The following is a 26,702-nucleotide window of genomic DNA, read 5'->3' on the forward strand; positions in this document are numbered from 1 at the left end:
GTTCTGAATTGTATTAAGGATTAAAGTTATCTGGCTTTGAGGAGGAAAGAATAAGTATCCTTGTGCTCATCCACCAGATGACCCTTTAAAAAACAACGTTGGCTTCAAGAACAAACCACGCGGACGTTAAAAATAAATTTAAATGTGTGCTAGGCCCAAACTGTCAGCAAGGAAGCACTTCTAATATCTTTCTGTCTCTTCCTCCCTATTTGTCTTCTCCACAGAATAGAAAATACACACACAACATCCAAAGCATGGCATGTCTGTCACTTCATAAAATAGATCCGCACTATGTGGAAGGAAAGACAGTACGAGGCAAGATGGAGATAGACAGCATCAAGGAATGGTGTTGGTTTAATAAAGGAAAAAGAGCAACAGATGGAAAGGACTGACAGTGCAGACCAGAACGACAGAGGCAGAACAGAGAGCTGGGGAGAAAGATGAAATTAGAGCTATACAGACAGATGGGTGTGCAGGCAGAGACAGTCAGATGAGGGGAAGAGGCTGAGAAAAACAGATACGGACTAAGATGGGAAGAGCCACAGAGACAAAATGACATGCACGCCAGGCAGGCTCTCTCCCTCAGTCATCACTTCGACACCACAACACCACAAGTGACTGCAAAACACATGGGTCCAGTCTGCCTGCACAATGGGCTATTATAGGTCTGCACATCAGAACATACGCATAAAAATCAACTTTCAGCAAACAGATCCAAAGTGGCTCAGACTCCAAAACAAACAGTACTACATGTGGACTTTTGACAGTAACTGCTCCTTTGGGTGATAAATATCTGCAGATCATGGGACTTTGTGTCACAAACATAAACATACGTGTGAGTGTGTGTATGTGTGCGAAGTGGTGTCTAGGCCGTGGCAGCGTCAGGAAATTCCACGGGATGTTTTTAATAAGAACGGGCAGCGGCTGCCAGGGAACTGGCAAATGAAAACCTGCTGAAGCACACCACAGAGCTCGAACAACACACGGCCATGCTCTCACAGCACTCCTCAGCACAAATGATAACTCTGCATGTAGTCTGCTTAAGTGTATGTTTTTAGTTTGTGTGTGACTGAGAGGCAGGCGACAGAGAGTGCATTTTGCCGAATGAGTGATGGAAAACAGTTAAGGTTTGTATCTGTTTGCAATAGCAACAGACCAAGTATTCTGTGTGTATGACTTGTCTGTGGGTATGCCTTTCCCTTTATTGCTTTCATCTGGGGCTGCTGTGTCATTTTATCCATGGGGGAAACTCTGATGCTTTTACTGATCCTTACAAAGAACTCTACGTCATGTTACAGTGGGTGCCCGTGATTGGTCCCTATTACATAATACTGATAGTAATAGTGAACAGCAGTGACTATAGTGGTGTTTAGGAGCAGGATGGGAGACGGTGAGGAGACAGAGGGAAAGAAGAAAGCATGATGAGTTCAGTTAGACAGAGTTACTAAGTTAAGCTAAAACTCTGTTTGACATTTGCCAAAGGGAAACCTCCAGAGCTGGAAAATGAAGCCAATGCTGAAGTGGCAATAACTGCAGGTCCACTTTGACGCTGGACCTGCAGACGCTGGCTGGAAGTTAGGACACATATCTAACGTCTCAAAAGTATCTACAACAGGTAAAATGGAACTGCTCTAGAACATTTATGTGTGTGTATGTGAGTGGGAGACTGTGGACTGTAGGCTGTCCAACCAATGTTAGAATCAATACTTAGGTTTACTGTGCTGCTTTTTTTTCACTAGCTAACCAAAACCCCAAATGATTTTTCTTTTGACTGGCAAAACTGTTTGGCTATGCTGAACTACCCCCTGCACACAGCTAGAACCAGCCTAGATTAGATTAGATTAGATTAGATTAGATTAGATTAGATAAAACTTTATTAATCCCTCGGGTGGGTTCCTCCGGGAAATTTGGTTTCCAATAGCACAGCACCAACAGAAGTTACAGAATGTGAGCAGAATACCATATATACACATATATAAATACGGAGACATATATAAATACAGAGTATACAAAAGGGATAAATAGAATAAATAGGAATAAGAATACAAGGGAATTGCACATTTCGAGTATTGTGAGTCTATTGCACCGTTAGATATTAACAAAAAGTATCACACAGTGAAAAGGCACTACAGCTTAGTTGTCCCCCCCTCCTTTGTCCTCCTGTTTCCCCTCCCTCTCCCCTCCAGAGAGGAGTTAAACAGTTTGATGGCGTGTGGGACAAAGGAGTTTTTAAGTCTGTTGGTTCTTCACTTTGGGAGAAGCAACCTGTCACTGAACAGACTCCTCTGGTTGTTTATGGCTGTGTGCAGACGATAGAGTTGTTTCAGTTTGGAAGCTTGTTTTGGCTACTGAAAAAAAAAGAATATTGCTATCCGTCAGTCAAAATAAACATTTTGGGTTCTTATCTCGAATTTTTGACTTATTAACTCAAAATGTCGAGATATTTGCTCAGTTTTGGGTTATCTTAGAAGTTTGAGTTAGTAGATCAAAATTTTGAGATACCTAACTTGAAATTTTTATATAATTACCCCAAATTTTGAGATAACTTTGCAAAACTTTGTGGGTTTGTTTTCACTGGGGGAAATATATACATACTATAGTTACAGTAAATGGTAAATTTAATCAAAAAGACAGAGCGTTAATCATAATCAATATGTATTGCCATTGAAAACAGGCTACTGATGAGTGTTATTAGTGTATTATATGTCTACAGTACAGTCATTGGTTAAGAATCAAACAATGTAGGTGTATTTTGTGAATTGTTTATTTGGAGGCGTCATTATCAACCACCGATATCATAAAATCTTGGCCCAACAGGGTTCAGTGAGACAGTAAAACCTCTCAGTCAGTTTCTTTTATATTGCCTGGGATAATTCAATTATGCCTGCTGGAATTTACATGAATAACCTGTTTCTGAAAGTGAGGAAAATGAAAAATGTCCGTTATAACATGCACTCGCAGATGTGTGTGCAGAATTCAAAACTGAGAGCAGAGCAATAGAGGAAAAAAAAATCTTTTTGCAGTTAAAAAAGCGTACATTTTATCCGTAAAGGCATTTGTACTACAGGAAGGTGTAGGTGTGCAGTGAAAGCAAGGGCCTGGGGGAGGCTGAGAGGTAAGGTGCTGAGCTGAGCAGAGATGGATTTCCTGACTGAACCACTTAATACACACATCGTATACTTTAATTACCCTGTGAAAAGAAAAAAAAATAACTATGACATCTGTAACTTTAGAGGGGCTTGACCTGAGAGGTGCCCTTGCTCGTTCTCACACAAGTTCTGTTTGTCCACTACATTCTAGACATAGTTAATGCTAGAAGTAAGTGATCCAAGGCAAATGCTGCTGAAAACGGCTCCTAATATTTATCTGCTGTAAAGCATAAATACGAAAACACCCGCTCGACATGAACAGACATGAGCACACATCATGGCTCTGTCAGAAACACTTCCATGTTAAGATTATTCCATTTTGTCATCCACAAAAAAAATGCTGTGAAGTAAGGTATATAGTCCACTGCCTTCAGTTTTTTCAGTTTCAAACACATCATGTTAATGTGAATTTTGAGATCTAACCATAAAGATTGGATTTTATGTGATCGCATTATTGCACGCCCACGCTTGGCCTGAAAGTAGCTGTAATTCATCTCCCTGGGCTGTCTTTATTTTTTATGTCTGGATAATCTTAACCCTCACACCCCCCTGTCTTCTTAATTTCCCTTTATTACTCAAACTATGGTCTGTGGTTAGATTATAATTATACCATAAGCAGAACACTATTCAAAAAGCAGGCCTGCTCACCTCAAGAGGTTTTGAAAATCTTCAAGGGAAATGTGGGCCGGGCCAAATTTCTGGGAGCCAGTGTCGTCACTTAATACGTTCTGGCAACACTGAGTGATAAAATTTCATGTTTGGTTACAACCAGTGGGAAACTGGGACTAAAAGGGACAGTTACAGGACTGTAAAGACATGAGTCAATATCCTGAACGCAGATATAAGACATGAGGATGTGGAAGCCTTCTGAGAAAGGTGGTTTGTTGCCTGAAAACAGAACTAAAGTCTTATTAGTTGCGGTCACTAGTAGCAGTATTTATGGCCTGTCACTATAAGAGTAAAAATTTGTGTGGTGATATTATTGAAATATTTCGGTGGAAAATATTTAGTCTTCATAACGTTCTTTGAAACTCAATACTGAGTAAAAGTTTTGAGCCATCCCTCGTTTCTTTATATTTTTCTAGGAAAATTGGAAATAGGTCTAGCAGTTTATTGAAACATATGCCAACATGTATGTTTGCTCATGTTTGTACAGTTTTAATGAGCTTTAAAGTCAACATTTAGTATGACCACCTTCATTCTTTAACTCAGCCTGAACTCTCCTATAGGGTTCCTGTAGTAGTCTTCAGGAATAGTAGTTTGGGATTCTTAAAGGACATTCAAAGCTCTTCTTTTGATATTGGCTGCCTTTTGTTCTGTGCTCTGTCAAGATGATCCCACACTGCTTCAATAATGTTGAGGTCCAGGCTCTGGGGAGGCCAGTTCATAACTGATAGTCTTCCATTGTGTGTTTTTCTGCCCAAGTATGCTTTTACTGCACTGGCAGTGTGTGTGGGATCATTGTCATACTGGAAAATAAAGTTACTGCCAGTCCGGCACTTTCCAAATGTTAATGCACGGTGAATCCAAATTTGACGATACTTTTCTGCATTCATAAGTCCACCAATTTTGACAAGATCCTCAAAACCATTGGCTGAAATTCAGCCCCAAACAATGACAGAGCCTCCACTGTGTTTTATAGAGTGTAGTTCCTTTCTCCTGATCTCCCCAGCACATGTTGATGATGGCTTGTTGACAGCGACCCTTCCACTGAGACCTCAGTGACCAGCAGATGCATCATCTGAAGGGTCAGATTCATCTGTCAGAGATGCATCTGCTGGATTTTTTCTTCTACTGTAACATTACTGGAGTTGTTGATCTGCTGTAGATAATTTTTAGGCCCAACATAAAAAAACAAACAAACCAAAAAACATTGATGTGAAAAAGGTCAGGTACAAGGGCTGAACTGAAAATCAGTGAAAAAGCAGTCAATTTGCAAAGAAAATCCTTTAAGTACCTTTATAAAGCCTGGAGAACTATTACCTGGAGAAAATCCAGAAAGTCTGGTCCCTTGGAAACAAAATATAAAAAAAAGTGGGGGTGGCTTAAGACTTTTGAACAGTATTGTATAACTTTGTGGCCTTTTGAACTCCCCTTTATTTACACATACTATATTTATCTACATTTCAAATAGCATCTATGTTTTATGGCTTCCACTGTGCTAGGTTTGACAGATTTCTCTAAAAGTTAGTAATAATTGATCAAAAGTGTTCTGTAATAGTGACGGATAGAACAGTCCTGTAAAATTCCATACTGTAATTACTCAGTATTTCCAATTTAGTGTCACTGTTTTTGAAGAAAGGATCTCTAGTACGAGCACATAATTAGCTGCTGCTATAATAAATCAAACACTAATTACATACAGATTGTGAACAGCAAATTGACGGAACATACAGCAGGAATTTCCCCTGCTCTTTCACATACATATATATGGTTTTCACTGACTGATACCTGGTTTTTTTTCCCCAAAGCCTTGACTGAGACTTCTGTGTTTATTGTATGTGTGAGTCAATGCGCTTATTTGTACATGTTATAAAGTATGCACTTGTATACATGTCCACTGCCCTGTTTGAGTATGAATCTTAGTGTATGCATGTTTGTGGAATGTGTATGTGTGTGTGGACCCTGCAGTCTAACTGTAATGGTTCCTATCACTTCACACCTGCTGTCACTTTGTTACACACAAGGCTAAAGCCTGCAGGTGACCTGAAACACATGTTCACCTCATATCTATCTAGGCCATGCGGAACACATTGTTAACACAAAATGTTTAATAGAGACTAATCTTGAGCATAAAGCTGTATTAAAAACTTATTTTAATTTACTTAATAGACCGAACATGCAAATTCATAATGGTGGCTTCAACTATCTGAGATAATTTAAGACCCAGATTTTCCTCAACATCCTGGAAAAGATATATATACATAATAAATAGCATTATTATATAGCATTAAAGCAGTGAGGGATGAATAATTTCAGTTTTATGTGCTGCAAACCAGTGTTTTACTCTTATTCAGAATTCTTGCTATGAACTGCTGGTAGTCTGTTTAATGTAAGCTGGCTTAGTCTGACACTCAGCCACACATGCTGACATATTTAGTTACAGATGGCTTCTTTACTGAACACCATCATTTTCTCAGCACTGCCCCTCTGCTCATTTCGTTACTGTATACAAACTCATGTCGAGGAATTCCTTTGTGAAAAACACTCATTTTAGATGGTGAATTTAGAAATATGTGCCTTGGCAGAAGTTCATTCAAACGTTGGAAAATAGTTTTTACATTCTCTCACTCTTTTTCAGTGTTTTCTATACACAACATTACAAACTGTGACAGGTAAAGTGAATGACATCTCTTTATAACACAATGTTCTGCTGAGAAAGCTTAGATCTACTTTAACATGTAACACCTGCCAAACTGCTCAGAAATAGCTAAAGAAACAAGAAGAAGAGCCCAGAGATTGACCCCTGCATTTCCATGAAAACCCCAATCCACAACCAAAAAGATGCATTGCCAACATCCTGTGCCAGACACCACAGGACAGCCTTCAGAATTCCCTGGTCCATGCCCCGAGGCTTCAAAGCTGTTTTAGCACCACAAAGGGATCTGCACAATGTTAGGCAGATGGTTTTTAATGATATGACAGACTGCTGTATATACCAGTCGTGTTCTGTCGGGGCAAGGCAGGTGGGCATTGCTTGCCCAGTGAAATCTACAATTAAATATAGACACCATAAGTGTCTGTCATTGCTCGTTTGCATCCACCCTTTAAATTACTGCCATCTTGTGGTAGCAATTTGTCTCAGCTTTCCTCCGCTTGCCTCCAATTCCACTAGAATCTGTAGAGCATCTCTGTAGGGCATTTATGGGTGTTCCCCATTAACAGTACATTCACATTGTGGATAAACATGTTTTCTTTAATGGATGACTGATGGGAGACTAAAATGCAATATCTTTGCTTGTCTTTTTGTAAAAGTCACCACATGCCACTGATATATTTTTTTTCTTCATGTATGTACACCATTTATTATTTAGTAATATTACAGAAACTCCTTTCTCCACAGAGTCTGAGCACAAATACTAACTTACAGTGTTCAGCCACATCTGCACGGACACACACATAGCAGCTGGATGGTGCAACAATGGCCCTGTCCAAACTGCACAAAGAGCAGAGGGAGTAACAGTGCTCAAAGGAAGGAGCTAGGCATTCAGTATTAATCATTCACTGTGGCACACACACTCGCGTGCATGCACATATGCACATTCAAATGCACGCAGGCACACAGCCGTACAGTAAACAAAGATACCCACCCACCACCTGTTTTTGTGGGCAAACACATGTGTTTGTATATTCTCACACACACACACACACTACACTATTCAGGAAACATTACCAGCATTAGCCAGGAATGCTAATTGAAACAAACAACTCACAGTTTCTTCATTTCTGAGATGGGAGTTGGCTGTAATTGAGACTTCTGTGTATGTGTGTGCACGTGTGTGTACACTTGGACAGATTCACAGTTTTTGAATGCCAGAGATCTGGGAACTATTGTACACTATTATTGTCCTGCTTTTTTTTCTCCAGTTTTGCTTTCAAGCAGGAAAGAGAGCAAATTTGTTCACCGTAAACACACATTAAAACTGACAGATTCTCTGTTCCAGACCAAAGTAAACCTGATCTATTCCATTTTTCAGTTACATGCAAAAGTATACTCCCTGGAGTTGCTCTCAACATGTAGAATAGAGAAGAATCTCGTAACCAGCAGGTCAAAGGTCATAGTGTGAGTTCCTACGACATTAAAATGATTTCTGCAGCTTAAAACCGATACTATCCTACAAATCCAATGGTCCTGTCTAAGAGTCTTACCTGCACCGAAAGCAAAAAAGTAAGTCTGGTTGGGATTTCTCTGCAGCAGTGCAGAAACTCGTCGTGCCATTCGCTCATTGCGTTTGTAGATCAGCTCCTGGCGGAAGTAGCTGTCAATCTGCTGAGCCGTCATGCGGTCATGAGCTGGCAAAGAGCTGTTGATGAAGTGAGGCAGCTGAAAGAAAGAAAAAGACCGTGAGAAAAAGGACTTTCAAAGCCTTTGTGGTAAAAATCCAAAGCAGAATTAATAGTAAATGAATCACTCAAATTTTAAATAAAACATAAAAAGAAAGAAAGAGCGTTAAAGAAAAGTGGGATGGAAAGAAAGAAGAGGGCGGAATGGTGGTGTTGGTGCCCATGTGAGTGTGACACCTGGCAGCCAGAAGTGTTTCTGATGTGACAGCTTGACAGAAACTGACCAGCGCAACGCCCTGCGCTGTAGACTGATTTTTACATAAGAAAGCATTAATAAATGAAGGAGTGGGAAGGAGAAGTGTCAGCGCCATCTGGGTGTGTATTTAGGTGAAACATTTCTGTGTGTGTATGTGTGTGTGTGTGTGTGCATGTATGACGAACACTGTTTACACAAATGTGTTTATAGGTGTGTGTGTGTGCCTGACTGACTGAAAGACATTACAAGTGTGTATGCCTTAGTACGATATATTGTGAAGTGTAAATGTGTTTAATTACTGTTTGATACATTAGGAGCCAGACAGACAGAGAGACCTGGCTCTGTTCCACTTTTTCCTCCATCAGTGGATTCATCAGGTCGTTAATCTGTGAAGATGAGTTGGGGGGTGGAGGTGGACTCAGGATTTGAGATGTCCAGTTCCTTAAGCCCTAGGATAGAAAATGTATCTCTCTGTATCTCGCCCTCCTTATATGACTTGAATACATCTTTTAGATTGATTCCCTCTATAGATCTATCACACATTGACAGTAATAAAGATATTTTTGTAAATGTAAGTACTATTGTCCTATTGAGCTAGATTTTTTCCCATCATCTCTCATTACATTCCAAGGTAAATAAAAATCTGCCATTACAAGAAAATTGGAATTCCATGGAAAGGCTTTTCTCCTTGGCTGGTTATTTACTAAGGGTCTAATTATAAGGCATTCATTCAAATCTCTTCTTTACTTACAGAGGACACAGTGTAAGCAACAGAGAAACATCAAGTGATGAAGATTTTATTTAGTTAGTAAAGTTGTTAGCAGTTTGTGCCACTCAGCGGCTGATTTAATTACTTAAGAAAGTGATTACTATGCAGTCACGCTAATATAAACTAATCATTACCTAACAGTTTGTTATTATATCTTCCAGTCTGTTCTGTACAAAGTCATTGTATATAGCCCAATCTTACTTGTCAAGTAGGACAGATTTAAATAATGGTGGGAATGTAGAAACAAAGAGGTTGGTTTTCATACTCTCTCTACACATATGCAGATGTGTTTAATCTGGATTTGTATTTAACTGTGACAAGGAACACTCATGCAAGCATACTATTGCTGTCTAGAACTGAGCTACAAGTTTACACAACAGTAGAACAGCTGCAAATGGTGTGTAAATTAGGGTGTGTGTGTGTGTGTGTGTCAGGCCTGAATACATGAGGGGATTTATTGTACCACATGTGAACGAGGTGCTCTTCAGAATCCATCCAAAATCTATATGATGTTTCCTTTCAGTCATACCGTCTCAGTCTGTTTTGACTGATACTTCAATTATCTTAATTTACAACAGAACATTGGATAAATTTCATTTGTTTGTTACACAAATATACATTTCCATTAGTAAACATTTTTTCATGCCAGGATTTAGAGGTTTGTCATTTTTTCCATAGTCTACAGTTGGAATATACATTACTCTGCTTTTCTATAAATGTCTCAAACTATTATTATATATCCACAAGCAAGATCATTTTTGATCTAAAAAACAAATCTTCACTGCTTCATTAACCTTCAGGAAGTTATGGAGATTTTTGTAAATATATTTTACAAATGTGATAAACTTCATCATGTACTACCATTTGCAGTGGCGATATTTCTTTATGTACTGTTATATTGTAATATTAGTAAAAATAAAGGCCAGGTGCTGAAAGGAAGTTTTCCTTAAGTGCTGTCCATAAACCTAAGCTATTTCCACACATGTACTGAAGCCCTGATCTTTTCTAGGTCTCGCAAGACGGAGCCACATGTGAGAACTCAAATGTCTCACGCAGTCAAATCATACATTTGTTGTTTTCAACCTGCCAGAACACTTCTACAGAGTTTGTACAGTGTTGGCCTGAAGTGATGTATAAACCAAGCAGATAATAACAATACTTCATATACTGCTGGTAAATTGGTGTCATGTGCACTGCGTCATACATGAATACATCTATCCAGGCAGCTACCTTAGTTAAATCACACAGTGTATTTGCCGCAGCGCAGTGGACTATTTCTTCATGTCTGCTACATGTGAAAAAGGACAGCTTTGGAAAACATCTTTGCCTCATTCTTCATAAACTATGAAAAGTTTATGTGTGAAAACAGTTTTAGAATAAAAGATCAAGAAAAGAACCTTTCCCTCAAATTCAGGGTCTGATTAAATTTGAACGGTTTGTATGCCACTGAATTAAAATATGTGCTTTTTGTTAGAACCCAGCAGTAGAAAAAGAAGGCAGAAAGAAACAAAAGTGCATTCACACTTTTATCTGTAGCCCAAGGCCTTTTCTGTGTTTTGTCAGGGTGAATGACGCAGGTTTATCCAGATTGACAGCTCTACACGATTCATAAATAAAATAATGCAGACTTGGAAGAAAGTAATGGAAAAGTTTAAAGAGAGAGCTGAAGAAAAAGGTGCAGAAAGACTTCATGGCTGATGAGCGAGGATCGTGTGAGTGTTTCAAGACAAGAAAAGAAAAAGGGTTCGGTCAGAGAGGGGTCAAGGTAGGAGTGTAACGGTAAACGCAGATAAGTTATCACATGAAAAGCCATTAGCTGCTCTCCATCCCAACGTCCACAGGAAACACAGAGTGACAGCAAGATATTTTCTCCCTTCCCCACCACTGGTACTGCTCTGCACTCATGTTCTCGTACATATCCTGCCAGCCGTTTACTTCTATTTTTTCCTTTCCCTTCGGATTCAGCTGTTTGAATCTCTTCTCTTCTTTCTTTCTTTTTTTTGTAGCTCTGATGATATCGTGGCACTGAAGTAATAACAACTTGTAGGGACAACCCAGAGTAATACGGCATTTAAGAACATTTTCAGTCATATATTACCATATAAATTATGCAGAAACATAACAGATGTGGAAAACTAAACCTTTGAGACATAATTTTTCATCTTGGCACATCAGTCTACATTTTGATGGTTTACATCTCCAGGTAACTTTTGCCTATGTCTTTTGTTTTCTTCATTTTTTTTAATGTGTTTACTTAAATGAATGCATTCATGTTACTTCTTTTGCATTTCAGTTTTTCTTCTGTCTCACTTGTACTCTGTTTTTCTGACAAATTTGGGGCCAGTTGAATGCTGAAACACATTAACCTCTCTTACACCATTCCACTCAGTTGTGGTCTCTGGCCTGCCATCGGCCTCTTTCTTATTTGAGGAAGATTGAGCTGAAAGAGCATCAGGGGTGTCGGTGCGGGGGGCCACTGGATTAAGTCCTATCTATCAAAAAACACCTGTCCTTTTACAGCTCACATTCACACAGACACACAAACCTGCAATAGATCATTAGGCTACAGAAGTGGGCTCTGAAGTCAGGCGTCTGATTGCTGTAGCATATGTTGGGGAATGTTAATACATGTTATTATGACATGAGGAGCAGGGGCAAACTGGTATGAGTTAAACTGCAGGTGAAATTTTGGCTAACAAGCCCTTCATGGCTCACAGGAAGAAAAAAGGTGTATAAAAGCAGACAATGAGAGAGACAGACATAGAAAGAAGGAGAAAAAAAAGCAATCGCATGTCATTTGTCAGCGCTCAATTGTAAAGGCATTGTGAATTTGTGTGTACAGTAAGATGTGTGTATTTTTTCATAAAGTGTGTGTCTCTAGTGGATATGATGTGGAATCTCTGCAGTCGAGCGGTGAGTTGAGGTTACATGGTCTTTTGGCTTTAATGGGACTTAAGGATCAGTGAGGGAGGTTGACACAGCATAATTGACTTATGAGGAGAGCTTTTGAGCAAATCTGCATTCAAGGGCAGAGATGGATTGAGAGCCACTACATGTTGTGTCTACCACATGTATGTGTAGGTATGTGTGCATGTGTGTCTGCGTGTACTTTATACCGAATGGCCTCTTGACAGCTGGGTATGAAGACTGATTAAGAGACCATCACCAAAGGAGCAAAGGCTATGTTAGGAAAGACGTTGGAGGAGGTTAGATGGTGTATTTACAGTGGAGTCCAGAGCTATTAAAGTGTCAGACTATCAAGTAACTTGAGGCTGAGAAGGATTAATATGGCAATGTGCAGATTTGTGGAATTGATGTGTAAGCCCAAAAGTCTGAGGTGACGATAGTGTAATGGCACAGAAGTGGGTATGAGAAGTTTGCCAACTCAAATCGAGGATCTGACAGAGTCAAGTTCTGAACACTGTTACAGATGTTTTGCTACCACTAGCTAGTATTTTCTGTGAGGATTTTTAGTGAATCAGGAACGATAAGTAGACGATTCCCTTTTCCAGCAAAACATAGCTAACTTAGAAGTTCAAAGGTTCAACTTTTTTCTGCTTTAAAAAATTGCAAAGTTAATAAATAAATATTTTGGTAGTTTAAAATTCTGCAAATGAATTTAAGAAAGTTGTCTTTGATGGTTAAAAGTTTACACCAGGGTATCAAAGCAAGTTTCACTTGCATGATACATTAGGTCACTATTAAAAAAGAAAGAAAGAAAAAGTCAGTGACATGACCTGAAACTCATATTCATATAGTTTAACATATTTTTATGACTGGACGCAAACCTGGAACCATTCATCATTGTTTGGCAGCGAATGCAGGTTCCCATTCTTTTCAGTTCTCTCGATAGAAAAAGAATGAATGTGTAGGTCTGCAGCTTAAATATAATGTGCAGAGGATGATGTTACATGCACAGGTGTGATTAATCTGGTAAACTGTACTTCACTGAGTATGCAAGTGAGTGAGCTAAAAATTGAGATCAGTGCAAAATCTTCAAAACAGCTAGCTCTTAGTTTGCCTAAAACTGGCTGAGAGAAATTAAAAAACTACGGATTATGTGACAGTACATTTTAGGTCATGTTACTTAGTAATGCAAAAGTAATCAAATGAGTTACTTAATCCGATAAGTGATTATGTAATGTAGAAAAGTAACTTGTAATGTGTAATATCTTACTTTTTTCAGTAACAATCCTAACATTGGTAATGTGATACCAGCATGAAAGTAACTTATCCAATCTTTTCACTGTAGCCAAACTTGACAACTTTACCAGTATGTTGCTGTTTGACCATGTAAAGCTTTGGAATTTGGAAATATGTGAGAAATGTTGTAAAACTTTGTAAGGTTTGACAAAGTGGATTGATGCTATTAGATCCTTTGTATTATATTAGGCAGGTAATTTATTTTAGAGTCTTTATGTTGTTTCTTTTTGGCACAAAAAACTTGTTTTAACTTGCTTTAACTGGTTTTGAAGAATTTTGACACAAAGCTATTGAAATCAGTCCTAAAAAGTGAACAGGAAGTGATGATATTTTTTTTACAATGGGGTGAGCAGTCCTTAAATGAATCAACCTGTGAGGTGTCATGGTTTAAGATGATAGCGCTGAGGTCACCACAGTTGTAGTGTGTAATGAGGTCCTCTGTGGTGTAGGAACCTTGGAGGCTGCCCGCTCGAACACCCTCGTGCTGCAGCAGCGTCTGGTTCAAGGCAAACAGCACCTACAGGTAGAGACATGGAAACATACGAAGGGCGCTGTTACTTTCTGCATCCACAAACTCAGTTTCCTCTGCTGTGCACCCAAGAGGAATTTGCCACAAAGGTGTAGAAATTGTGCAGGCGTAGCCAGTGTTCCTCTTTAAAAATATATTGACCTTAATATACAATGAAGCTACTATACTCAGTGTCTGCTGCAGAATACTTATTCTTTTGCAGGGTTTTCATTTCTTTCAGGAAATTTTCATACACTTTTCATACAAGCTGACTACAGGTAAAAGCAGACCACAAAATGCATGGCAAGGAGCCATTGACTTTTTCCTGAAGGAAAGAAAGAACAGGGAAGAAAGGTAGAGCTGAAGAGATTGAAAGAGAGAGAGGCCCTTTAAAAATAAGCCTTCTTTCTCTTTCACCAGGACCAGGTTGCAGAAAATTTATAGCACCCATTAAAATCGAAAGTAAACCCTCTTTAGAGAGAATTTATAGCGTGCAGCCGCTAGCCAGCCCAAAACCTCCACAGCTGTCCTAGACACCAGGGGTTAATCTCCCTGCTCCCACCCTCTACAATCTCACGCCACTTCTGACTGGCCTGGCAATCAAGACCGACCTGTCAGTCAGTGCTAAGCTCTCTTACAGGAACCAGAGGTGCATTTGAAAGAAAAAACTTTTTTTTTTTTCCAGTATTGTATTGTAATTCACATAGTTCTACATTGCACCCAATAAGACAGAGGTTTCAGCTGATGTGATTACAACATCAACATACCTTCAAACTAAACCAGACTGATCCATGCCTCTGATCCTAATTGCCAAGAAACCTGACTAGTGCTTTGGAAAATACTGGAGGGAGCACGTCAGCATCTAGCCCCAGATGATTTGTAGAGCAGCTTAAGACCGATACAGCTGCACAACTGATTGAGCCCCATGTCAAAATTTTTAAGTCATAATTCCTGCAATTAAGCAGTGTTTTCGCAATCATATATGCCCATATTGGGCACATTGCATGTTTAAACTCCATGTAACCTTTACGTTGGGATAATCACAACCAAGCTCTAAGCTCAACCTTGTGACTCTCTCTCCTTCTCTCTGAGGTCATTGTGTTTGCTAACAAGTCTTGTGGGCTCCTTTTCACTTTAATCTGCTTTTGTTTCATAATGCAAAGAGACAACTGATGAGCTAACAGCACACATAACTCTGTCATCATCCCGTTTTTTGTCTACTGCATCCTCCTCTTATCTCTCTGCCAGGGCCTGAACTCTGTGCCTGTCTTCCTGTTGTATAGCAGGAGTCAGATCTTATATATTTGTTTTGACATGTTTCATCCAGCATGTTCTTCAGCTGTATCCAACACCGTGCTGTCACCCTGCCAGAGGCACATAAGAGTGCCTTGATCAAACCTGTGACCATTTCAGTTTTGTAAACATATGACTTCGAGGCTTTCTTTAGCTTATATTTTAACACAAGACTTCAGGAGCCCCACTGCTGCTGTAGTAATGACTCTATATGATTCAATTTTTGTTTGCATCAGAAGTGAGGTTCATTGTTCTAAACTCCGGGTAATGTTGAGGTGTGATGCCAGACCCAGAGGAGCTAATGCTATCTGGTCCATCGCCAGACAAGCTAATTTTGCTGCTGTGGAAGCTGATTTTGTGCCAGTAAGTTGCCACTGCCCCAGGTCCTTGACCCACAGGGCTCCTGGCCAGTAGGTCCTGGCCAGACTCAGGGTCAGAAGCTGGCAAATCATGCACATCTGCTAGGATTTTTGCTATGCAGCCAACTTCAATACTTTTCTTTACATAAGGGCCAGACGGATCTGGACACAACTGGCGAGATGTCAAGACCATGGTTGGTTGTGTTGGTAGGGGAGATGTTATTTCAATATTGTCCCCCGGGAAAGGAAAGGAACATCTCTGCAGCTGTAACCATGGTGCTCAAGTTATGTGCTGGACTGAATGAAAGAGCACGTCAGTCACCACAGGGGACGCGAAGACGGAGAAAGAGGCAGTGAGAGGAAAAACGCAAACATTCCTCGTGTGTGTGTGTGTGTGTGTGTGTGTGTGTGTGTGTGTGCGTTGACTGACAGAGTGGGTGTTCTCACACTGAAGTGATCGACTCACTCTGACAGACCAGCTTTTTTATAACCAGGCCTTTTCAAAATAACGAATACTGACCGTTTTCACCACATAGTTTACTACTGCAAGTCTAAGTTCTCTTTTTTTCTACTCTCTTCTAATACATGCGTGCGAAACTCCAATTGTAATTACATAAAAGCTTTATAAGAACAAAGCTGGAAGGAGAAGGGCACATGGATAGTCTTGGAACCTGCAATCTGAGTTCAGCACTCCAAAAATTCATTAGCAAGCTTTGGAGGGAAAACAGAGAGTAGGGGTTGGGAAGGATAATGAGCATTAAAAAAAATCCCAGAGATCTTTTTAAGTTTAAGAAAATGCCGTTTATCAACTTGTGTGTACATTACAACAATTGACCTTGAAGTGCATTAAATCCTGGCTGTTAGCTAGCAATAGTGTTAGCTTGTCTGACGGTTTTATGGGTCTGAAGCATATAATGAGTAGGTGCCGATGACAAGGTACTGGAACCGAGAGACCTCAGTCTTGTCAACTACATCACTCCCCTCCTTTAATCTGAATTGAAGAATGTGAGTAGTGCTTATAGCTAAAGAACTGCAGAAGGAAGTGTCAGAGTGTGGAGGCCAAACTGAAATCTGGCAAAGAAGCAAAATATGATTTACTTGAGAAGTAAGTACACAGGAGTCACTAAAAACAAATGAAACACAGAGCAGTCATTTTATATAGCTAAAAAAGGAAACATGATCACATATTCATTCTGTCTGCTTCCATATTTTCTCCACCTTCTTCTCCAATCTCTTCAACTCCTTGCGTTTTGTCTCAGTAAAGCAGTGACATATTGTTCTGTGTTCCTGCAAGCTCACAGCGAGACAACGAACAAAGGGCGAAAAGAAAGCGAGCTGAGTACAAAGGCCAAAGAGAGCTGAAAGTGTGAAAGAATTGTATAAGACAAACAAAGCCTTGTTCTCTGTGATGAGCATGTGTTGCACATATGGAGGTGATTCTTCTCCAGTTGTGTAGTGGAGAGTTTGGGAAAGTGAGCATGAAATGTATGGGTAAGGCCTGGCATGGGAGCTGGCTATAACCAGGCAGCAGTCAGGTGTATTAAAGCTTAGCAAAGGCTTGCCAGCACCAGGGAAGAGAGCTGAGATAGTATGTTCCTTCACAGTGTTTCCCCTTTTTCTCTTATGTTGTCTCTGATTGTATATCTATGTATAGTTATGTTTTTGGAAAACAACTCTCTGAGAAGGTAAAAACATCTAAACAGTATATACCCTACAGTTTACCATTCAGATCACCACCAAAATGTAATGAGTTGTCATTTTTCCTCTGATAGATAATCAGAATACTTTAATAATCCCTAAGGAAATTATGTGAAGTAATTCTGTGCAACAACTGCCCTATTTCTTAATATGTTGATTCACTCCTTATTCTGGACCCACATCAGAATTTCAACGGTTCCTCTCCTTTACCTCTCCGCCCAATTTTATGAAATCTTGCTTGTTAGTTTTCTTTAATCTTGCTGACAAATAGTAAGACAGACAAATGGCACTGAAAACATACCAATTCCAAGAAGAGAAGCAAAGAGCAAGGGAAATAGGAGAAAATTTCCTTTTTTCCTATTTAGTCTTAGTTTCCTGCACATGACTGCTTAAATTAATAAGGCAGTTTTTTCAGTTTCTAGTAGTTAAATAATGTGATTTAATATTATCCTGCCACATTATCTTTGTGAGTGAAACCAGCAGCTAACAAGAGTTAAAGATTACATAAATAAAATGACTAAAAACACATGTTGCTGCTGGTCTGTTGGTTTTGTGTGGTAATTAAAATAGAAAAATAGCAAACTGGCAGTATACTGCATTGGTTATTATGTCACATTCTCAAAATTAAATGTCTATGTTGCCCACAATGCAACTTGACCACCTGCAGTTTGGTCTGAGGTTTGTCTACATTTCTGTGCATTGATGTGATGTCAGTATAATATGAAAAATGAGTTTCTAACTGTAAAATGACCATGAAAACCAGCTGAAGTTGGGAAAAAAACAGCCCGAGAAGCCAGAAAATTCTGCCGCATGAGTTGCTCGGTTGTTGGCATCATATCAAAAATATGACCAATTGAATTAGATATTGTGGGTGATAGCAAGAAGATTGCGATTAGCTGGTGATATCAGTGTAAAGTGATCTAGAAGTTGAATGAACGACTTCCCGGCTATGGAAATAGGACTATCAAAAGAGCAAATCAATGCAGAGTTATTTTAGTAGTGGCTAATCCAAGCTGCTTCACTACAGATGAACTGGAGGATAATAGGCTAATACAGACTCAAGTCACATTTAGCCCATCAGATCTGTCCAAGGAGTTCCCTTGTAATTAATTTATTGTATTAGTAAATAACTAAAAGCTTTGTTGTACCTTTGTTATAAACTCAAGCCATCAGAAGAGGATGGAAATTCACACTCCTTTTGTTACTGCCTGTTTAAACAGTTCCTTACAAAGAAAACAGTTCAGAGTGGTGCGTTCCCCTTGACCAATCTCTTCTCCCTGAGAGCTGCTTGTGTTTCATTACCTGATAGAGAAGAGCTAGACCCCTGACCCAGGACAACACTGCTGGGTTTCTCTGGGCCAAGCTGGCTTCCTCCTGTGGGTTTCAGCTACTGAATACAAAAGGGGATCGGGTTCACAGCACCCTAGGGTGCCTGAACGGAAAAAGTAAGCAAGTTGGAATAACATCCCTACAAGGATAAGTGCACTGTCTCTTCCCTGTTCCCCAAAGAGAAGCTCCCAAAAAGATAAAAAACAACCCTTCACCCATTTTCTTTTAAACTGCACTGTATGTTTGCATGTGCATGCAGTAGTGGCGGAGCTATTTCAAAGGCCTCCAGTTGTTTAAAATTTTACCCCCCATCCAAAATCCAAAAGCACCTTGAATGCATTAGTGTGGAAACATAGTGTCACACAAGGCCACATCAAAGTTGTGCGGATGTTCTCGTGTTTTAGCGTCACTGTTGTTTCACACAGGTTTACAAAGGAGGCCCTCAAGACCTGATCCCCTCTTTTTCATTCCTAGAGAATCATGTAACCTGTCAGGGGCTGTAAAGGCAACATTCAAGCATAAAACTCTTATATGTAATCTCCAATGTCAGAGCATTGCCAAAATAGTTTTAATACCCTTTGGCGCCCTTTTTTTGTTGAATGTATCTTTTGCGTACTTGAAGGTAAGCAGCACTTTCAACTCGTGACATCTGGCATGAGCTACAGCAAGCCAGATCACCGCTTTCTTCCAAATCTTTATTGCAGTTAATACCCACAACAGAGACACATGCATGAACACTCCAAAAAAATATACAACCACCCATAAGCACAGATGCTAATGATTACACACACCACTCTTTGAGCAATACCTGTATACAAACCACACATTGCAGAAATCACAACACAGCACCAGTGTTAGGAATATTGCCTCTCCTTTGTCTCTGCTTCTAGTCCCACTTCCTTTTGCTCTCATTCTCCTTCTGTCTCACTAAGTCTCTCACCGTGCCTGGTCTACCTCCTGTCTCAGCCCAGGAAATCCAGGGATTACCAGAGGGACAATCCAAGTGGCAGAGGCCTGCTGCTTCCCAGCTTTCCCCTCCTTCTTCATTCCATCCCATCTGATTTCCTTTCTGAGGCAGAGGATGGGGATTTAATCATGGGAGACATCTCTCTTTTAAGTTTGGTAAGGTAAAAAAGAAAATTGTCTTTGACAACCACTAACAACTCAACTTTTTCTTCTCCTTCCTCCAAAGACTAGCTCCATTGTTGTCCTTCCTTTTCTTGCTCTTCTTCTCCTGTTTATCTTTTCCTATAGGCACCCATATACACACTTATTCTATATACACCCCTACAGACTCCAGCGCCTCCTGTCTCTACTCTTAATAAGCGTCTCCAGCGAATGGGGGGGTGGGTGTCGCCCCTACACTTGTCCACAAATAAACCCTGCTGTTTGACTTGGCAGCACTGCAGCTGCGCCAGTCATCCCAGCTTTCCTGCCTCCCCAGAAAACAGAGAAAATAATAAAGTATCACTTGATCCTAACTGAAAAAGCAGACAGCTGGTTCCCTCACTGTGAATGCCCACTGGTAAGTAATGTGGGGTGTGAAAGACTGTTGGAAAATTACAGAGTGAAATTGTGTTGATTTTTGTTTTCGATCAACATCAAGGTGCTGTTGAACAGGAAGACGTTTGCGTGCAAAAATATGAGCACAGCACACAACAAGATTACAGAAATAATTAAAGACAGGTGGAGAAGGGGAAAACTGTCCACCCATCTGATTTCTGTCTGAAATTAATACATGCTCAAATATGCTTATAAATTTAAAGCTGCGCTATTGCATAATACAACATGTTAACAACGGATCAAATGAATAAGAGGCTCAGTTTCAGCTTCATAGTGTCTTTTGTTTTGCAGCTCTGACTCTGAACTGATTCACTCTCACCGCTCTCGTTTGTGTCACTAGTACATGTCTACGCTACCATATTGTTTGATCTGTGAATTTAGTCTGTTGAGGTCAGTGGCCACCCATTCAAAATTTGTTTGCCCCCCCAGCTGCCCCACCTGGCAAGACCGCCTTATGTTGGTAATAACATTAAAATATGTGAGCAAAAGAAAACGGTAGACACCCTACAATTTCAAAAATCTTACTTGGTTTTCATACGCACCTTTATCAGTCATATCAAGTTTAATAGTAGGAAATTAACTAGACATATATTTATTTCCGTTCCCTCTTTTTTGCCTTGTTTTTGAAGTAACCTATATTTGACAAAAGCATAATAAAACTGGAAATTCTGTTTTTGGTGTGCCACTCCAGTATTTTTAGTGGTCACCGCTATGAAAACTTGTTACGTAGTTGTTAATTAACATAACAATCTTGTCATAATGTGTCGTGCATACTGTGGATTTAAATGAGATTTTATTATTGTAAAATAAAAAATGAAACAATGGCGGTCTAAGGTGCACAAATGCTCCAAATTAATCATTTTAGCCTGGCAGTAGGCACTTACTAGGCAACACGATGATGCCGTAGTATATCATACATAATTCAGGTTCTGTGGATAGAAATCACATGCTATTTTTGTGAAATATGGTAAATGGCCTGTGTTTGTATAACACTTTACTAGTCCCTAAGGACCCCAAAGCACTTTACACATCCAATCATCCATTCACACACTGGTGATGGCAAGCTACATTGTAGCCACAGTCACCCTGGGGCGCACTGTCCTCGAGCACTGTCTTGCCAACACAACGACCGAGACTGTCCAAGCCGGGGCTCGAACCGGCAACCTTCCGATTACAAGGCGAACGCCCAACTCTTGAGCCACGATCGCCCCGCAAAAAAATTGTAAATGTCACTATGTTTTTTTGTTGGTGTTTAAAAGTTACACATGAGACATTTTAGCCTGTTAACAGGTAGTCGCAAGGCAACCTGATGAAGTCATAACATCTGATATGGATCAGAACATTCGCAGACCTAAGATGTACCTGTGTTCCACTTTTGGTTAACAGTTTTTTGTGTATTATAGTAGGTTTTCAAGCCTTGGCAGGCATCCATTTACAGGGGGTCAGAAAAACAACACACTGTTCTGTCTCTACTTAATGTTAACACCTGTTTGTGAAACAATTTTATAAGGTGGTTAAATGGTAGTGCTTCACAAGTACTACCATTTATAGCGTGGACCAAAGTGGCTGAAAGTCAGTTCATGCTGTTTTTATGTAAATAAAATAACAAATTAAAATTTATATTTTTGTGTATTGAAAGCGTTCAAAATGATGTTATATTTATTGCAGCTTACATAACCTGCTAAAATGAGGGCTGTTCTGTAACTGTTAGGGTCCATAAATTATCTCCTTTGAATTCCAGTCCCTTTATAATCATTCAGAACTGGAGAAAAACACCTTCTGTATGTTTATGAGGTGCTGAGGAAACAGGTGTTGACAGCTGTTCCTTTAATGAAGCCCACAAAAGGCCTTAAAAAAGGTTTTAAATACAACTTTATTAGGCAACAAGTGAAATTGCTAATTTCATAAGTCACATGATTTCCCTAATGTTGGAAATGAACTATATCTGAAGCGAATTAAAAGAAGCACCAACCATCAGATTTGGGTGTAATATAATAATATCTTATCTGACTGGTAAATTTCATATGAACACAAACTGAAATGGAAAAAACAACACTGGAAGTCAGGTTGGCATCATAACATCAAAGTTATTTAGATGACAATAAGTACTTTTGATTGGTTAACTCTGACTATATAGTGACCTAGGAGTCAGATGAACAACTTTCCACCTCAGGATGTTGGATTTTCATGAATGTAGGGTCATGCTAATAGTGCCTAATCTTTGCCCCGGGCTATTAGTACAATCAGAGAAAACCAAAGAGCTGAACAGGTCTGGTAATTAACTCATTTCTAAAACTTTTTTTCATTTGAAAGTGTCTTGCTTCTGTAATTAGTCTTGTTTAAATGTGAGCATGAATGGTTGTGGCAGATGGAATAGGCTGTCTTAGGGCAACCTATCCCTGTGACCCTGAATTGGATAAGTTGATTAAGAAAATTGATGATGGATGGAGTTAAACTTGTGAGAGTTCCTTCCTCAAATAAATTAAATCATCCGCTTAACATCAGGTTTCTTAATTTATTTTAAAGAAATAAAATGAAAAGTCTTACTCTACTTAAGATGTAGACTAGATGAAGTCATTGTAACCATATCTCATCTCAAACTCACAGTCCACTTCAAACTTCACAGCCTCCTCTAATCCTAACACATTTTGCATTCACATTTTTTCCAAGGGGAAAAACTCTCATTGAATTCCATTGGATTTATCCGGCTCCATTATGATGTGTGATGCTATACAAACCAGATGAGCTGGGTCTTCTCCACAGCATGAGAAAAGAGCAGACAGAAACAGCCGTGTATGTTTAAAACATGCCTCCCCGGCCTCAAACCAGGACCCGACCACTCTCTCTTATCTTCTCCAGTCTGCTTTGGTTGGACTAATAGCTTTAGACAGTATAATTCTCTAAGAGTGATTTGTTCCTTGCACAGTCCACATCAGAGAGCCGGCTGAAACACGAGAGCAGCAAATAATCTGCTGCATGAACATAAATTGTGTATTGGGTGAAACAATGCGTCCAGACTGAGAAACGGCAAGTGTCTGAACAGCTCGCAAGAGCTGGTGCATGTGACTGAATTCATTTCAAGAAAAGAATCCTTGCAGAGGTTTCTGTGGTTGCGTGCTCAAGTGTAGCCCTCAACCATCACAAATCATTTCTGATATTCAAATAATGTCATGCCAGGTTTGTCTATTTGATTTTTTTTCCCTTGTTTGAGAAATAAATCAAACAGGGAATACTTCAGTTTTTGTGTGTATGTACACCTCGGCAGGCATCCTACACTGACTTGTTCATATTTGCATTAGTGAACAGGCAGATTGTACTTGCAGAATGGTGGACACTTTAGAGTTTAATACAGTGGAGTGAATGGAGGTAAGCCGAAGAAAACAGTAAGAAAGGAGGGGAAAGGGCAGGAGGCATAATGTACAAAAGATGAAAAACAGGACAAAAGGCCAGATGTTTACAGTTAACCAGGAGAGGTAGAAAGAAGAAAGGAAGGAACAGAATTACTGCCCCTCACCTCCTCTTCTTTTTCTAACTTATCTGAAGTACGGATGGCTGGTTAAGTCTTCTGCTGTCACCTTCTTTTCATCTTCCCACTGCACCTCCATCCTCAGATCTGTCCCTCCATCCCTCCATGTGTACCTTCATCTTGGATCAATTCTCAAACCCTCAATCACCAGCCTTGCTCTCTTTCCCAAACCAGGTTATGTGCTTGTGGCCACAAATCTCTAGATTATATAGTTCTATCCTTCATCTCTCTCCCACACATCCCTCTCACACTCTTTCACTCTTTTCTTTCATTTGATGCCGGCTCTCCTTCCACCACTGTCACTGATCTATGTTTATTTAGCTTTCAAGTCCTTCTTCCTTCCTGTGCTTCCACATCGTACACACTTGCTCTCGCTTAAGGACCATGCACTTGTAATTCAATGCTTGTGTGTGGATGCTGTGTATTTGTGTTTCCATAAATGTCTGTCTTCACTAAAGAGTTTGTCCAAATTGCACAGTGCTCTGACTGTGTAATAGACTGGAGCAGCAGAAGTAGCAGTAAGTGGACCAGACTCTCCCTCTCTTTCTCCCTTTCGGTCACGCCTCCATTAGACTTACTGAAGCTAACGCAGCATAATCCCACACAAGCACACCATTTCATGGTAAATCAGCAGGAGAAATGTTCGATTTCATGCAAGCGATTCACTCTGCAGAAAAACAGAGGGAGACTGTAATGTGAACTGTGCAGGCCCAAAAGAGACACAGACTGTGAACAACTGTTGTACGTGCATCAGTTTGTGTTGAATACAGGATTTATTTTTTTGGGGGGGGGGGAGGGGGGGGATAACACTGTAAGGGAAGGTCAAGCTGCTTGATCGCTTCCAAAACTTCTGTCACCACATCCATGAGTTCAAATGATAATTCAGTGAGAAAAAGCTAACTTACACAAAACATGAATGGAGCCCCCCACACCCCACCCCATTCCAAACACACACACACGCAAATATTTACAACCCTCCCAAATACTGCCAACCAAGGTTTGCCAGTGCTTAAAAACTGTGGGACCACCAAAGAGATTTCTGATGTGTCTGACAGACAGAACATGTGTTTAAAGTGTTGGAAAATGTATTAACTGCATCTTATCCCCATCACATTCTGTCCATTGTAATTTTATGTGTTTGGTGTGTGTGTGTGTGTGTGTGTGTGTGTGTGTGTGTGTGTGTGTGTGTGTGTGTGTGTGTGTGTGTGTGTGTGTGTGTGTCATTGGCATGGATGTCTTAGTTATGCTTAAGGTGTCCTTTGGCAGTGGTGCGTGATGCACGTGGTTATAGCATAACATCACTGACAGTGCTGTCTCTCCAAACTTGTAATTCTTCAGTGAGGAGACAATGACTGTTTTTTCTAGTTGTGCCAAAAAGAAAAAGGGATTTGAACCTGGGGGCTTCATCAAGGCACCAGTTTGAAAAGACACCTTGCAGCAGAATCAAGGAACTTCATAGTTATATAATTATAACAGACTAACAGTCTGTTTTCATGTCCTGGATTGACTGGGAAAATCTTGTTACAGCTAATCCACTAAATCCATTTGCACAATACATGACGAGAGATATGGCACAAACACAGACAAATACACCCACACAAGCACCCTTAACCAACTTCACACAGTCTTTTAAATGGCAGCCAACAACCTCCACTGAGGAGTGAAAACTCTGGTGATGATGATCAAATGAAAAGTATGGGGAAACACAACATGAGACGTTGAGTCAAACTGAAAATGAGGTGGTATAACAGCATTTCCTGATGTTCCTACAAAAATCATTTCACAATTTCAATTATAGTGTTTAATGTCCGTCCACGAAAGCTTTCAGGACATGTCCTTGCCATTTTAAAAACTTTGGGCTAGATGAGAAAAATGTAAAAAAAAAAAAAAAAAAGTGATGGATATCATTGTGCTCGTGTGATTTTTTTTCCACTGTTTCTTGAATAACACGGTTGCATTTGATGAGCTGTATTGTTGTAATGGTCCCTTATCTGATATTAAAAAATGGACAACAACAAATCTGTAATTTGACTTCCAGCTTTTTGTATTTGGTCCAAAATCCATTTTCTTTGTTCTCCTGTGATCAGAATGTGTTTAACAGTCGCAATTTTGAGGGGGAAGATGTGATTTATGTAGTTTGTACATTAGCCAGTCGTCCCTAGTGCTACTCTTAATTACTGAGTTTAAGAAGCTTTCGCTTTTCCCGACCACAATTAATTAACAGTTTCTGTTCATGCTGACAGCTAAATCAGACATAAGGCCTGCGCTGGAAATTGGACCGAAGAGGAATTAATCATGTTTACGAGCAGCCCATAAATAAGCCCCTGCCTGCATCATCAGAGCAATTCAGTGTTGGGGGAAGCGTGTATTTAGATGAGTGTTTAAGTGTGTTTGTGTGGGACAGAGAAAAAAAATGTATTTTGTGTTTGTGGAAGAGGGAGGGCAGAGAATCAAAACGGGAAGCCAACATGGAGACAGAGCAAAACAGACAAACAAACAGACAGGAAAACTCACTGAAGCACCAAGTGGGAGGCAGTAAAGGGGGAGAGGGGAAGAAAGCCCAGTGATAGGATATGGGAATTAATTCCTCTATGCTGCCAGTGGTTTTGGAGGTGGAAGGCAGAGTCTGGATAGCATGTGGCGGAGGAGGTTGCAGTAATGCTGGCCATAGATTAGTAGCTCCTCGTCTAGTTGGCCTTGACTTGGAGGGATGCTGGCTGTGACATCAGAGACCGGGCATTTAACTATCCTCATGAGACTTTAATTATTTCATAAATCTGACGTTTAGGCACTCAGTGCTGTTGATTTGAGCCTCAGCCAGGGCTTAGAGTATGTTTTTACAATCTCCTTAATTTATTAACAACCTTGATTCATTTTTCTGTATGTGTGTGTGTGTGTGTGCGCGCACGCGTGTGTGTGTGAGAGAGAAAATCACAGACTAACAGCGTATGGAGAGAGATCTAGGTGAAAGTTATTGAGCTTACCAGCTTTGCTTGTATGTATTTGTGCACCCCATCAAACGGGAGCTAAAATATGATAAATCTT

The 26,702-nt window shown here is 39.9% G+C and overlaps 1 protein-coding gene across 1 annotated transcript in view; it reads right to left on the reverse strand.

The window, feature by feature from the left end:
• The window catches only part of trabd2b (TraB domain containing 2B), a 72,773-nt gene that overhangs the window by 17,974 nt on the left and 28,097 nt on the right, over positions 1–26,702 (reverse strand). The window contains exons 3-4 of the mRNA XM_031736053.2: positions 13,752–13,898; positions 8,019–8,193 (exon numbers count right to left, since the gene is read on the reverse strand). Of these exons, the coding sequence (XP_031591913.1) occupies positions 8,019–8,193; positions 13,752–13,898 (322 nt within the window). The remainder of the gene's footprint in view (positions 1–8,018; positions 8,194–13,751; positions 13,899–26,702) is intronic.

The sequence above is a fragment of the Oreochromis aureus genome, linkage group 23 (genome assembly GCF_013358895.1).
Source record: "Oreochromis aureus strain Israel breed Guangdong linkage group 23, ZZ_aureus, whole genome shotgun sequence".
Lineage (NCBI taxonomy): Eukaryota > Metazoa > Chordata > Actinopteri > Cichliformes > Cichlidae > Oreochromis > Oreochromis aureus.